The 15438-nt window shown below is 44.4% G+C and overlaps 1 protein-coding gene across 9 annotated transcripts in view; it reads left to right on the forward strand.

Moving 5' to 3' along the window:
* Positions 1–15398, forward strand: part of senp7 (SUMO specific peptidase 7) — a 16766-nt gene extending 1368 nt beyond the window's left edge. For 4 of the 9 annotated variants that reach the window (XM_019257397.2, XM_027291264.1, XM_027291263.1 and 1 more), the window contains exons 2-23: positions 1413–1501; positions 3567–3632; positions 3746–3849; positions 5586–5846; positions 7313–7434; positions 7550–7668; positions 7840–8161; positions 8254–8414; positions 8848–8985; positions 9074–9107; positions 9714–9941; positions 10074–10522; positions 11138–11268; positions 11354–11470; positions 11566–11682; positions 12482–12577; positions 12668–12888; positions 12971–13017; positions 13102–13145; positions 13605–13673; positions 13755–13905; positions 13999–15398. In XM_019257397.2, coding sequence (XP_019112942.1) covers positions 1445–1501; positions 3567–3632; positions 3746–3849; positions 5586–5846; positions 7313–7434; positions 7550–7668; positions 7840–8161; positions 8254–8414; positions 8848–8985; positions 9074–9107; positions 9714–9941; positions 10074–10522; positions 11138–11268; positions 11354–11470; positions 11566–11682; positions 12482–12577; positions 12668–12888; positions 12971–13017; positions 13102–13145; positions 13605–13673; positions 13755–13905; positions 13999–14136 — 3192 coding nt within the window. In that variant the 5' untranslated portion in view covers positions 1413–1444 and the 3' untranslated portion in view covers positions 14137–15398. The remainder of the gene's footprint in view (positions 1–1412; positions 1502–3566; positions 3633–3745; positions 3850–5585; positions 5847–7312; positions 7435–7549; positions 7669–7839; positions 8162–8253; positions 8415–8847; positions 8986–9073; positions 9108–9713; positions 9942–10073; positions 10523–11137; positions 11269–11353; positions 11471–11565; positions 11683–12481; positions 12578–12667; positions 12889–12970; positions 13018–13101; positions 13146–13604; positions 13674–13754; positions 13906–13998) is intronic. The other 5 variants (XM_027291267.1, XM_027291268.1, XM_027291269.1 and 2 more) reach the window with 2 other exon arrangements.
* The last annotated feature ends 40 nt before the right edge of the window (positions 15399–15438 follow it).

The raw sequence follows: 15438 nt of genomic DNA on the forward strand, positions 1-15438 counted from the left end.
ACAATAAAATAAAAACATTAAAACTTGCGAGCAGCACGCGTCAATTTCCACAGAGCACCTCGAGCGGGCGAAAGCCAGACACAGAAAAAGCAAAGAGAATCCGGTGGATTTTCAAAATAAAATACCCCGTGCAAACTGCCGGTTGTAAAAAAACAGACAAAAGCGAAACTAACTAACTACGTAACATATTTACACATGTAGAAGCATGTTCAGAAGGGAAACACCGGGAAAATGTCCAAATCTGAGCAGGTAAACAAAGTCTGGTGGGCTAAGCGCTCGCTCCTAAAAAACTCCCGGTGGGGTTTGAAGTCGCGTGCAGGACGGACCAGATACGCTACGCTCACGCAACGCGCCGGGAAGCCTGTTTGAGCAGTGGGAGCACGCGCTGTGCGGGTTCCCATTCGCCAAGAATCGCGATTCATTTATTCTGTCAACCGATGCGAGTCGTCACGCATTTGTAACGATTTTTAATCGTGTCACGATGCGTCGTTACATCCCTATAGGCAACTCATCAGGCAGATTTTAATGTAACTACGAACCTGGAGGAATCTGAACAAATGGGATCGTGCTAAATTAAATTTATGCCTCAGTTGTTCAAAGGTAGGAAATATATTATCTAATGCAAACTTCTTTTAAAGAGGGCCAGGTTTGGGGGGGTCGGTAGCGTAGTGGGTTAAGCGGCCGCCCCGTGTGTGGAGGCTATAGTCCTTTCTGCAGCTGGCCCCGGTTCGAATCCCGCATCAGACGGCTAATTTACTGGCCAGGTTTGACGATGTGAAGATGTCCAATACTAACATTTAAAACGTAAAAAAAACAATAAAAGTTACATACAAACGCACTGTTCGGTAACAATTTAGTTCTCATTGTCACCAGTTCTTCCTTTCTTTCACAGCTGAAGTCAGCAACGGAATACGGGCGCATATCTTTACAAATGTAACCTGCAATCGCCTCAGTTATTTTAAGACAACGTACAGAAGTGGCTGGTAGTTGTAGAATTTTCCTTGAGTGTTCTTTTGTCTGCACCGAATATTCGGCAACCGAAAGTATTCGGCCGAATATTGCAAAAAAAATGCCACATTCGGCTTTCGGTGAAGTGGCCGAATAGTGGCGCCACGCAATTGATGCAATGAAACAACGTGCGCGGTGATCTGGCCACGGTTCCTGATTCTTTTCTCATTCACACACAATAAACCCACGATGCAGGATATAGGAAAAGCACAGGCAAGAAATACATCATACACTGCTCTTTAGCGGAGCTATAAACTCTAAACTACGGTGTCCCGGTGCGTTCAGTGACCGTCGGAATGACTATGATGCGTTCATGAACGTGGGAAAAATGAAATATCTGGTCACTTTCTCATGCAGGCTTTGCTTTCTTTGACTGTTTATGTATTCTCATGTGTTTCTCGCAGCGTTCGTGCTGTGCCTTACCATATTCTGGATCATGATGGAGCGAAGAAACGCCTTAACTTTACCGTTTAACGTTGACAAGGACAACTTGGTATGGATGACCCCTGTTTTTTTTTCCAAAATACATCCAGTGTCTCATGAGTTAGTGTCAACGAGTTTAGTCGCTTTTTCATTTGCTTCTTCTCAGCTACAGTGACGCTTGCTTCATCCATAAATTGTGCTAATCACGGTGATCCGGGATGGTTTTAAGACACTACTCTGTCGTCGCTCTTAAGAATTCCTTGTTGTTAATAATAATTAATAAAACTGAATGTGTCTAACACATTTTAAAATTAACCACAGTGACCAAAAGCTGTTAAAAACTATTTGGAAAATGGACTTTCAGAAGTGATTTTAAAGACGAGACAGAGTATTGCTAAATCCTGTCGTTCAGTAACAGTATCAGTCACGTGCTGCTACTGTCCTACAGTTACTTTAATAAGCTTACGCTTGGGCTGCAACTATTGTTTTCAGACTGTGTTCATGTCCCCATTGTTTTCACGATTACCTGATCAATCATACAGTCTATAAAATATCAGGAAGGCCTGTTTGTTCAGAGACAGAGAGAAGCTCCAAATCCTTCAAAATAAATCCTGAAAAACAACTTATCAAATGTTGAAACTGAGACATTTTATTCACTTTGTGGCATTTTGAATCTGATCACAGCAACATATTTTTAAAAAAAAGCTGGTCAGGGTCGTGTTTACCTTGCTGTTCATCGCCTCTTCTTCTTAAAAACACGTATGTGGAACCGAGGACACGTCGCTGTAATCTTAAAAGTGGAATATTGTCACACTCTCGCTCGGTGTAGGTTTCACAGTACCGCTGGTGACAAGCGTGGACTGCAGACAAGCCAGTTTAGTTTAGCACCCGCACCCAGAATGTGGTTTAACGTCGTCTGAAATAAGCAACAAGAAGATGTCGTGTACGTGGCAGCATATGTATGTACCGTTCGGCATTAATAAATCCTTCAGATGTGCAGGTCACCCATCACTCCATGTGTGCTGATAACAAGCCTGACAGTCTGTTTCCTGGTTTATACACAGTTTCCTCTTTGCATGCTCGAGTCTCAGCTGTCATTTGTGGACGTAGCTGTGTGTGTGTATTCGCAGATGATGGTTTCAGCAGAATCCTGCCTGTTTTTGATGCAGAACCGTCTGAAGGCTCGAAGATCAGATTATTATGTGTGTGGTGAACCCCTCCACATCTCTACTTCACAAAGACTCGGCGTCTCTGAGATCTTTCCAGTCATGTAACCAACCTGTTGATTCCCTTCAGCCTTTCACAACTTTTCCAGCCTTTTCGTGTGTTTCATGGGATTGTCTCTCCTTAGGTTACACGGGGTCACGCGTGGGCCTCTGTTTGGCTTTGTTTGAGGAAAGCAGGCGCCAACCTATGTCAACGTTGTGGTGTTATCTGTCGGGGTTTAAAGTCTGACCACCGGCATGAGTTCGGGGGAGAACGTGGGACTGATTCAGGCACCTTTGATGTACTCTGAGAGTGTCTCTAATTCAGCGTACATAAGACACGAGAGGCTCCTGAACACTGCTTTCCCTCCTGACGTGTTGCCGTTGATTTCAGCAGTTTCTCCACGACATTTCGCCGCCACTGTCTCAACTTTTCTTTGGAAATGTTGCTATCATCAGATTAAAAATATATGCAGTTTCAACATTTGATAATCTACGGAGCCCGTCTGGTGACAAAAAACAATTGCGTGGCCACGAATTTACAACAACGAGGGAACGAGATGATTGGGTCTTCATCTATGTGTAGACTACAGTTGAAATAAGAGAGTCGGTGAGAGACCGACAGAGCTCTTCCTGGTTAAAGTATATTAATTTTACATATTCATATAATATCGAAATTCACAGTCGCTTAATAGTCATCTCGTTCTCATGCTTAATTAATTTGTGGCCACGTATTATTTCTTGTTCTGACAAATGTCACCAGACGGGCTCCGCAGTCTTCGCATTTCGCTTCTACTCACATTTTTCACAGCGTGGCATATTTAGGAAACAGGGTTGTAACCGATGCTCATTTGCACATCTGAGGAAAGTTTGTAGTGTTGCATGTCATTACGTTCATAGCATGGTCACTAACTATCCCATGAATTTTAGATGGAAAGTCCATTCAAAATCTCCATGACAAGTCTTTCATCAGAGTGTGGGAAGTTTAACAGACAGGTACAAATGTATCTTTGCTCTCCGTCTGACCACATGAACAAATGTTTTGGTGATAACGTGTCTCGCTCTGCTTTGTTTCTCCAGACTCACGCCGCTTCCTTCCGTCTTAACAGGTTTCCTGGACAGAGTTTTCATGTAAACGCAGACATTCTGACCTGCAGCATAAAAACGGATCCGTAATGTTGGACACGGCCAACATCACGTTGGAAATGGAGAGGTAAGCAGGAGATCGCTGCACTTTCTTAACTCTTATTTGTGCTACTTTTTCTAAATAACACATTTAAGGATTTTCCCATAACAACTAAATATTTATCTACTTTGAACTGCCTTCAACGTCAATGCAGCCCAAACTGTAACTTATGGACTATCGACTGAGTTACTCCTGGACTGTACTGAGCATCTTTTCTCACCTGAATCCATGAAGTGCACAAACTGTTATTGCTGTAATTGAGATACTTGACGGTTCAAGTGGACATGATTTTAAATAGATACAGACCTTCTACCTGCTGGGATTATCTGCGTGCTAAACAGATTAATTTGAGCCAGATTCGACCCCAAACGTGGGCAGAAACACAGACCACAGTCGCAACTGGAAAGCAGTCTTGATAAATCACCATGAAACAGAAGAGAGCTGATACTTTTTGAGTGTTATGAAGAGGGCTGGCCGACAGAAAAACAGTCTCATGTGGAGCAGAAGGAGGTGAAATAAACATCCAAAAAGATGATTCAGCCTGCGGCTTTGGTTGTTTGATATGCTGCTATCAGAAACACAAGCGGGAAGGTCAATCAAAACACGGCTTTCCAGGCGCTACAGCCCGGTTTTGTAGTAATCGAGATGAGTCTTGAAGGTCTCTGCCTCGTGTCGGTCTCGGTCAAGACCTCAACTGTCGGGATATCACGGTTCAGCAGACCCCTAGGACTCAACACTCAGCAAAACCTGCCGTCTAAATGAATCAGTTACGTTACAGTTAAAGTACTAACGGACCAAACCTCACAGACACACAGCAGCCTCTGCACCACCCACACAAAACATTACACTTTCAATGGATCACTCTCCTCTCCCTCGAGCCTGATGAGACTGGTTTAGGCCAGCAAGGACACCAACAAGTTTGCCGACAGTTCAGCTCACTGTCACTGGACTCAAACTAAACGGAGGAGCAGCATTCAGTTTTTATGAACCGTGTAATCTGGAATAAGCTTGAAGAACGCTGAAGGTCCGCTCCAGCTCGTAGTTTCTTTAAATCCGTACTTCAAACATTGATGTTTTATGAAGTTATACTTTAGCTACACTCTTAATTTATAATTCTACAGTTTGATTAGTATTTTTTATGTAACTTTATTAAATATGTGTGTCGTCTTTATACCTTTCTGTCTCATGTAAAGCTCCTACATAAATAAACTTCCCTCGCCGGTGTGTGCAGGTCACTGCAGTTTCTTGAACTTTCACCAGATGGGGCACTCACCCTGAATATAAAGTGTCATATAGAGGCGATGCACAGCAGGATTTTCTTCAGTATCATAAGAAATATTAAACATTTCTGAAGCAGACGAACATCTAAAGCAGGAATATGAGCTGACCGGAGGAGTTCAGTGTGTGTGTGTGTGAAGCTCAGATATGATGACTACATGTGTGTAAGATAACTATTTAAAAAAGGTGTGAATGTCTCTTGTTTGTGTGTACAGTGTTTATCTCGTGTAGTGCTCCAAACATTGCTTACAAACACCATGACTCCGGGCTTTGCTTATCACGACTGCACACACACACACACACATAAGTCTTATCTACGCCGGCCTTCTTGCCTACACCTCCCTCTTGATCAGCTGACATCCATAAAGTCTGGCCTGCAATGGTAGATGAGCGTTTTTAAAATGTATTTAGGCCACAATGTCACGGAGAAGCCGCCGCTCCAGAAAGGTTGTGATGAATAACCGTGCCTCTGTTTCGCCCCGCAGGAAGAAGCCCTGTCTCATCCTGACAGACGTCCTAAAGACGGCGCGAGGGAGGACGTACATGGAGAGAATAAAACAGAGTTGCGCGGTGGAAAACGGTGGACAGGTGTCAAGCTCGCAGAGGGAGAGCGGTCATTGCAGAGAGAAGCCTGCGCTCTGCACGGACCGGAGGTCGAGTCACAGGGAGGCCAAGAACGCTAAAAACAAGAGTGTGCACCCGAAATGCAGCCCGAAGACGCCCAGCATCACCCCATCACCTCACAGGTACGAAGTCGCTTTTAATAATAATAAACTTTATTTATATAGCACCTTTCAAAGAACAAAGCCACAGGTTAAAAAGAAGTGCAGCATACAGAGTCTGCAGCTCTGATCTCAGGCCTGACTGCAAACGCTCTGTCACCTTTGTGGATATAGTTGCACCAACCAGGAATGAAGCGTCGGAGGATCTCAGGCAGCGAGAGGAGACTAAAAGTGCAACTAAATAACTTGTTGCGAGGCCTCTCAGGACTTTAAACGTCGTCAGTGAGATCTTTAAAATCCACCCTGTAGCCGGTGTAGGTGAGCCAGAATAGGTGTGATGTGATCGTGTTTCTCTGGCAGCCGAGTTCTGGATGAGCCGGAGACAAGAGAGTTACAGTAGTCTAGTCGGCTAGTTATGAATGCATGAGTCACAATTTCCAGATTTCTTCTGCAGACAGAAATGATCTAATTTTTTAAAATGTTTCTCAAGGGAGGAGAAAAGCGGGACTGAACCATGGAGTTGTAGCAAGATGTGCCGATAGACGGAGGAGAACACTGACGCTACTGACAGATCCCAAACAAAGCTCATGAACACATGCCTCGTTTATTTGATCAAAACTGTTTTACAGTCTGTAGTGTGTGGACTATTTCTCGGGCTGGGAACAGTGAGTCGGTTTGTTTTTTTGATGCAGCAAACATGTAAATCACGGATTAAGTGTCCCAACATGGCAGCCTATTTGGAACCAGTTTCTCTCACTACCTACTTAATAACAAACATGTATTTGGAGACATGAATGACACCAAAAGCACATTTTGATAATGCTACTACACTTTTTTTAATGTTTATTGTGCTCATCTCTTTTTGTAAGAGAGACACACGGCGTAAAGATTTCCTGCGTTCCACCTGTGGCTCCTGGGAGCGTGCAGAGAGATTAAAAATACAGAACATGCATCTTCTGTGTCTGTCACATATGAACCTGTACTGGTGTTTGTACAGGAAGTGGACTAAACTTCAAATGTCGGGGCAGTGTGGTGTGTTTTTTTTTTTTTCCATGTAGGTCTGTGAGCGCCGAACAAAATTAGCCACAAAAACAATATTCAGTTTTTTTAGTTATTTATTAGAGTCATTTCTTTTTATTTGTTTTCAATTAGTTTAAGAAGAAACAACCTTTTAATGGAGTTTGGCTCGGCTCGCTGCTTCTTTGGCTCTGGGAATTTTCCAGGCAGAAAATTTTATTTGGAATAATACCACACACACACACACACACACACAGTTTAGCTCTGCCTGTGTGTTGTGTTTTACTTTTCTGTCTTGACCTGAAGTTGTTTGGCCTCATCTTGTTCTTCTTCTTTTTCTAAGATCTCACAACTTGAGGTTCGATGTGTGTTTCTGCGTTTGTCTTTAATGTGTGCAGTCTTGGTTATTCTGCGATTAGTTACAGCAGCAGCAGCATAATGAGAACACTGTGTTAAATCTTTCACGTCTTCAGATCACGACTCAAGAGGAGGTTACAAAATGCTGGCGATGACGTGGACAGAGAAGAAAAAGACATCGAGGAGGTGATAATAGGCAAAGACTGCGGAGAGGACTACAGATTCGCCGATGTTGTTGGTGCGTAAACATGATGCTGATGTGATGCTGCTCTCCGTCTCTGAACCGCTGTACTCCACAGAGTTATTCTGATGTCTGATGTTTTGGTTGATCAGTGTTTCTCTGCCTCATACAGACTGTGGGCTGTCGGTGAGCTGGGACCCGGCTGAGGACAAAGGAAGTTGTGATGAGTTCTCCCCAACTAGCATCAAGGACAAGTGCACTGATCCAGAAAAAGAAGTACAACACAGCGTGGTGAGTTCTGTCACAGTCTCACCAAGGAGTAAACTTTATCCAAACATAACCCAAACAGTGGAACGTCCTACCAGTTCCTACCAGTTCCTACCAGATCAGAGGCATCCCTCTTTAGAGCGGACCTCCTCTCCAACACTAACATGTCCTTGTTATTCTGTGCCGTCTCAACAGAAGAGGAAAATAAAGGGTGCAGGATCCCACTGCAACGGAACAAGCAGCCCCAAACGCCACCGCGAAAGCGTGCTTCGCCTCACCGGAGAAGACGGACGAGATGGAGGACCAGCTCCTACGCACGTTTGTCAGGAAGACGGCGGAGAAGACGTAGATTTAGAGAGCCTGGACCGAAGCATTGTACAGTTCACCGTGGGCACAGATGATCCAGCAGAAATCCTGCTCCCGATCATCATCTCTAATAAATTGGAGGCTGGAGACATTCTTAGTTCCCAGAGACAAAGCGTATTGTCAAGCCAGGACAACACAACCTCTGAACCCAGTGAGTACACCAACACTCACTCTACTGCTGCAACTTTTGCATGAAACAGTTTCTCAGGCAACCCAACTCTCCTCATGTCCGTGTTCTTTCAGTTGTGCTGTCCAGTGACGAAGAGGAGAGCTGTGACGTCCCTCAGCGCTGCAGCCCATTGGCTCATACGCTGCTCACCGTGGAAGACGCTGTAACACAGAGACAGTCCCAGCAGGACGCTTTGGCCAAAGAGCAAGAAACCTCTGACTTACAGGACATGCAGGTCAGTGATCTGACACAAACCGATCAAGACTTAGAGAGATGACGGTCGAAATATCTAAAACTAAACTAAAGGAGCAGCAGCGTGTGTTTCTGCACAAACACAAACTGGCTTTATTAACATTGAAAATATTGAATTAATATTAGAAGTACATTAAGTTTTTTATTATTATTATTATTGTGTGTGTGTGTGTGTGTGTGTGTGTGTGTAAACACAGTGTTATTTGTGATTCTGACACTAGATGGTGCCAAAGTACGGATTTGTTTCAAACCTGCACACGCCGCCTTTAAAAATACTAACGTTGGAACAATGTTTTCCTCTGTTGTGATTTTGCTTTCAGCTTCCTTGACGTAACATGGAGGTTATTGTACTATTGTTGTGTATTAAAATCTCATTTTACTGACTTACCATCCTCCAAACTGTGTGTGTGTTGCAGGTGTTGCACGTAGTCGTAGAAGATCTCCCTCGAGTGGCCGTGTCTTTAGACCCCGGTGCGGACTACTCCTGCATGGGCGTCGCCTTCTCCTCCTTGTTCTGTGGAGGTTACCAAGGGAAGTCCAACGGGGACATCATGGTAACTCTCACGACCCACAAATACACGTATGAATTCTGATGATCGCATCACATTCAGCACGTTGTTTAACGCGTTTTTACTTTCACAGGTGACCGACGACAAAATAATGATCCCTCTGAAAGGTAACGCCCTGAAGAGTTTTTTAACTTTCAGCCGTATAACTGTAAAGTTTGTCGAGCAGCTGTGATCTTTTTTGGTCCGGGTTGTATAAACTCAGACTCGAGAGGAACCTCTCTCATCTTGTTTTGTTCACGCTGTCTGCACACCAGCATCCCACTCACAGCTTAGTGGTCTATTTCAGATGCTAAAGTGTGTGTCTGTCTGTGTCTGTGTGTGTGTGTGTCTGTGTGTGTGTGTGCGCACTTTCACCTCTCAGCCTGTGAAATCTTCCCTTCGGTGAGCTTGAGATTCGATCTAAGCCATGAAATATGTTTCTTAACAACACAATGTGTTGCGTATTGGCTCTGTAAAACAAACCCTGACCTTGAGTGAAAGAATTACTTCAGCCTCGAGGTTAGCCATCAGAAAACACTACAAGATGTAGCCAGTGAAGCTCCACATCCAACTCTGGCACGGCAAGACGATATTTTTTAACTTGTTTTGGATCTGAAATGTGTTTTCTGTTACACTAAAACAACACGAAGTGATGATGATGGGCATTTCTAATCCAGACTCCTGAGCTGGAGTAGGAAAAATATCACAATACTTTGAACACCTCTCGTCCCCAGACACTAGCGAAAAGGTGGCGTTGATGTTAAACGTGGAGCGCAAAGAGCTGCGGAGGTACAGCGTTTGGGAGCAGCAGGAACTGGAGGCCCAGGAGCTTCACTTCGAGGACGAGGCGGAACCGATTCCTCCTTCCGCCCTCCTTCTGGGCGTGTCGGAAACTGCTGCAGCTGCTATACATCGGGACCTCCACAAGCTGTACGTCAAACAAGGCGCACCCTCAAACATCGGTAAGAGAGCTCATGCTGTAGGTCAAAGTTCAGACAGTAGCTCAACCCTCAGCATTTAGGTTGCAGTTGGTGTCTCCATTTTTGTGGTTTAAATCTCCGTCTTCTGTTGTTGTGATGTTTTTATGTTACCAGGCACAGTGAGCCCCTTCGTCCTGCTGACACTCAGAGATCCTCTGGAGGGAATGGAGGGGGCTTTGTTGCGCTCCTTGCTGGACATCGACTGCCTCAACTGTCTCTCGGATGAAAAATCAATTTTTCACGACGATGCAGTTTGCGATTTGTACGACATCCAAACTCCCGTGCTCACTCTGGACGATAGCATAAAGCTCATCAGGAGAACTGGACGGGACTCTCACTTGCTGGCTCTGCTGGGCCTGGAGAGCACTGACCCTACATTTAACACAGACCAGCACACCCCACACACTGAAACGGACAAAGACGCCACGCCGCTCATCCAACTGGAGGCTAATCCCCAGAAAGAAACAATACTGGAGGTGGAGACAGAGACAGAAGGAGACGCAGGGACACGACTCAAACCAGAGGAGGAGCATAAAGAACAAAAGCCAGAACATCCCACTGAGGTAAGTTGGATGAGGAGGATCGCAGGGAGCGGTTAGGGGTGTAGATCTCAAGAAAGGTCAGAGAGGTAAGTGGGAGCTGTATCGGCGAGGGTGTTACATGGCTTGTGGACCTAGAGCATGTTGTTATTATCCTGACTGCAGAGTTCTGGATTAGTTGGAGGCGGTGAAGTGACAAGAACTTCTGCACGACACTGAGAGAGGGATGGGCACAGTCACACTGTTCATATGGGCATTGAAGTAGAGTGTGCTGTCTAGTATGACACCAAGACTCTTCACCTGGGTGGAGCGAGCTATGTTGGAGAGGAGTGAATGTGTCCATCTTAGCAAGGGCTCTTCTGGAGCCAAAACCAGTAGTCCTGTCTTCTTGCTGTTTAGTTTTAGGTGTCATGAAGACAGACAGTGATCGCAGCTGGAGGAAGCGATGCAGTAAGTTTGGTGGACACTTAAAAAAATAGATAAAAATTAGTGGAAAGTCTGGAAAAATAAGCAGAACTGTGGGTAGCAGGAAGGCGTTTCTCGTCTCTTCTCCTGTTAAACACCTCGCAACCTCTTGTCCCGTAAACTCGTCTACGTGATCTACAAAAGTTTAGTAATAATGTAACTTTCCTCCCACAGAAGAAGAAAAAGGAGGAACCCACTCCCGTATACACACTGTGCCATCGTAGAACCAAAGGATCATACTCCGTGTCCCTGTGTAAACCAGACTCCAGCTGGATTAAATATAAACACCAGGGCCTGCCTCACAGGCGAGTTCACCACAAACACACCTTCTCGTGAATTAGAGACGCACTATGAGGCTGATGAATCTTTCGTCCATCCGTCTGTGCTTAGGTTGATCCAGTTTCCTCCTCCGCCGTTAAAAGGAGGTATAACTGTTACAATGGAGGACCTGCAGTGCCTTGACAGTGGACAGTTCCTCAATGATGTCATCATCGATTTTTACCTCAAGTGAGTAACACAGATTCAAACCAAAGGCTTTTAAATTTACTTTGGAGGAGAGACCTTTGGATTGAATTGTGTTGATGTGTGTTTTTGTTTAACAGATACCTCCTCCATAAAGCTTCTCCTGCTGTGACAGAGCGCTCCCACATCTTCAGCAGCTTCTTCTACAAGCAGCTGACACGGAGAGACAACGCGAGCGAAGGAAGCACCAGTGACTCGTGAGAAAATCCTTTCTGTCCAGGCCTCTCTTCTTCTCGTGCCAGACATCAACCTTAAACTGTGTTACAAACTATTAAATATTATAAAACATTTCTATGCTGATGATACGGTTATTTACTGCAGACCAGCTAAACCGAGACCAACCCAGACCAGAGTGTATCGAGACCGAGACAAGACCAAGACCAGACAGAATATAGCCTGCTTAGGTAGCTAATATCTCTTTGGGTGCACAGCATTCTTAGTTACCGCATTGCAGTATTTATGTTTCAAAGTGTAAAAGTATTTTCAGTTAATTATGAAACTGGCGGGACAAGTTGGACAGCGGTTTCAAGGCGAAGAACTGATCTCAGGTACTACAACACCGGCGTCCAGCCTCGCTAAAGCCGCTGACCACTTGCAAAAGTGCTTTTAGTGTCGTACAGGAAACCTCGTCTCAACTGAAACTTGTTCTTAGCGCTGACAAAACTAAGCTCGTGTTGTTGTTTTCTAATGCTAAGATGAGACCACAGAATATTCTTTAGTGTTCACTCATGAAGGAAAAGCTGTTGAAAGGGTTAATCAATGATTCTCTGAATGTTCAGAGTTTAAAGCTTAAATTAAGAAATATATTCTCGTTCTAAAACTCAAAGATCTGATTTCTTTGAATGGTTTTAATCCGTTTTAAAGACCTGGAGTCGAATTGTTGCTTTAACGTGAGATGTGAGACTTTTTCCCAGCACGACTCTGGAGTGTGCGCAGACATTTGTGTGTATGTGAGGTTTAAACTTGTGCGTCTGTTTTTGTTTTGTGTGCGCTCAGCTGTCAGAGACAGAGGCGGCATCAACGTGTGAAGACGTGGACACGCCATGTGGACATCTTTAAAAAGGACTTCCTGTTTGTACCTGTCAATCAAGAGTGAGTTAAATACGTGTAGAGGTGTATCGTACAGGGTTTTTTTTGGTATATATTCGCATTATATGTGACATTTCTCTGTTGTCTGTTCAGGGCTCATTGGTATTTAGTCGTCATTTGCTTTCCCGGACTCGCCGAGCCAAAAACTGAAACCTGGAACGGTCCAAACTCACAGACGGGAAAGAACCAGAGCGAGACCGACAAGTTACAGGATCAAGAGGCGGATCAAGGATCTAAAAGTCCGAACGACAACACAGAGACACAACCTGCAACATCTGCATCGAACCACAGCGACCAGGCGGACACGGCCACAGGTTCGTTGAACTGTGTGTGTGTGTTACCTGATGGTGGATGTGTCGAGCAAAGCTGGAGCTCATGTTTGCTTTCATGTTTCAGAAAAAACCCAAGAAGAACCCACTAAAGATGCAGTACCCAGTCCAGTGGTAAGAAAAATCAGGATAACATTTATTTATATGTTTTTGTTTTTTCAAATCTTTCACCTGATTATTTTATTTCTTTGTTTGTAGAACTGCACAGAGCAAACCTACCAGAAGAAAACAGTTTGTAAGAGGTGAGTGTGTGATTACACGCTACTGTAAAACAATCAGGAAATAACTTTTTATCTCCCATTCATTGTCTTAGTTGCTCAATCCACGCGCTCTTCTCTCTTCTTCGTGTCTCTATTTTGCAGCGTAAATTTCAGTCAGGCTCAGATTTAGAAGGTGGTTCATAAAATAAACAAAGCCAGAGCACAGCAGGTAGAGTATCTGAGTTCAGATAGGCTGACTGTGGATTGGTTTGATTGGTCTTGAGCGTCAGAAGTAAACCCCTCGAAAGCAATTGCAGATCTAGTTGGGCAAACACAGGCACGTAGCACAAACAATTTTATGAGCTGCTGTTAAACCAGAGCTAAGCCGAAGAAGAGAAAGACGTGTTTAAGGGTGCTCGTCTGTGTTTTGGACAGTTGCATGCACACTGTGAGAACTTGTTGATTTAAACTCTGAATGACGGACGTGTGTCTCCGCTGCAGGCCGTGCATTCTCATCATGGATTCCCTCAAACGTTCCCTTCATGAGCGAGTCTTCAAACTCTTGCGGGAGTAAGTACGATTCCTTTAATCTGTCAGGCTGTAGCTGTGTGTGTGTGTTTGTGTTTTTATAATAATATATTTCTGCCTCAGCTACTTGGAGTCAGAATGGGAGGTCCGCCGCGGTTCATCGCGAGAGTTTAGTCCTGATCAGATGCAAAGCTCACACTGCCAAGTTCCCCTTCAGGACAACAGCAGCGACTGCGGCCTCTACCTGCTGCAGTACGTCGAGAGTTTTCTGAAGGTAAAGAACTCGTCACTGCGTCTCTGCCCGTTTTTTAAAAAATGACCACCGTAACACCGGATGATGTGGATTTGCTTCTGCTTCTCCCCTCAGGACCCCGTGGTCCACTTCGACCTCCCACTACACCTACAACGATGGTTTCCACGGCAGCAGGTGCGGCGGAAACGAGACGAAATCAGAGATCTGGTACTAAACCTTTACCGGCATCAAAACCTGGAGAGTAACAGATAGACACGTGAAGCATGTGGGCGCATCACATTCCTGTAGGTATTATACTGATATCACTGCTCATACTGAGCGACGGACACTTCAGCGTGATCTGAAAGTATTTCATTTAAATTAGATGCTATTATTGTTTTTATGAATGAACTTGAACAAAACATGTAAGCCTTTTGTGAGTGAACACGGAGGCGTACGTTAACAGAGAGAGCTTTAAAGCAGGTTATACGTAGACGTGAAGATGTTTGTACGCCCCATCATGACTTTTTACTGATTGGTTTTAAGCGGCGAGATGTTTTATAAAAGTGATTATTTGTTTTAAATTTTCTACGTAGAATCAAACAAGAAGCGCGGCGATGATGAAACCCGCTTTGTACAGTTCCAGTTGGGTGTTCATGATTTGCTGGTGTTTGTTAAGAAGTTTCATGTCGTGTTTGACATAAAAAACCGATGAGTCACACGTTGAGTTTCATTATAAAACGCCATAGAGGCCTCTGGAAGTGGAATCCCAGCAGAACTCTTTAAGCTCTTTAAACTCAGTGCCTCACTCGGATGTCCAGTTCGGCCTCCCAGTGCCAGACAGGAGGCATCACGGTGTCTACAGATGACAACAAGCCCGACTCAAGTCGATGTTTCAAACCCCAGCGGTCCCAGAAACAGACAGGAAGTCCAACACACAAACAGCATGGTCAGTTTTCAAAATAAAACAATCCTGTGCAAGCAGTTCAATTATGTAGCATGTTTACACCCAAATCTGAGGAAGTTAATAAAGTCTGGTGGGCAAAAAGCCCCTGGCTGGGTTTGAGGTTACGTAGTGGACGGACCAAAACGTCACCGGAGACGTGCCCAGTGGAGCTGAGCCGTCGTATGCTCCATTTATCTGTGACACCGTGACGGTGCCTGCCCATATTTGGTTGTCAGACTATAAGTTATATATCGTTTGTTTGCTTATAGTGCATTTTAAATCATTGTTCTGATAGCGACATCTGTTCATATGTCCAGACTGACTTGCCAAAAGTTCCGGGGTGCACACACATTAGCATGTCTAACCGTATAACTCTCGACTGTAACGGCGACTTCATGAAGACCCGAGAGAGATCGCTCACGATAGCCTCGTAGTTTTCCCCTCGTTTTTGTTCAGATGTCTCCTTTAACACTTTACGACGTCCTTGACTATGTATTTTTTAATAAACATCGTGTTGGATGTAAATACCGAAGCTGGTTCCAAAATATCTTTTTGTTTTCAATTGTGTAATAAAACTTGTAGAACAATTCACGCTTGCTGTTCTGTTGGTTTTATTTTCAGAGATGAGG

This window comes from Larimichthys crocea, chromosome XVIII (genome assembly GCF_000972845.2).
Source record: "Larimichthys crocea isolate SSNF chromosome XVIII, L_crocea_2.0, whole genome shotgun sequence".
NCBI lineage: Eukaryota > Metazoa > Chordata > Actinopteri > Sciaenidae > Larimichthys > Larimichthys crocea.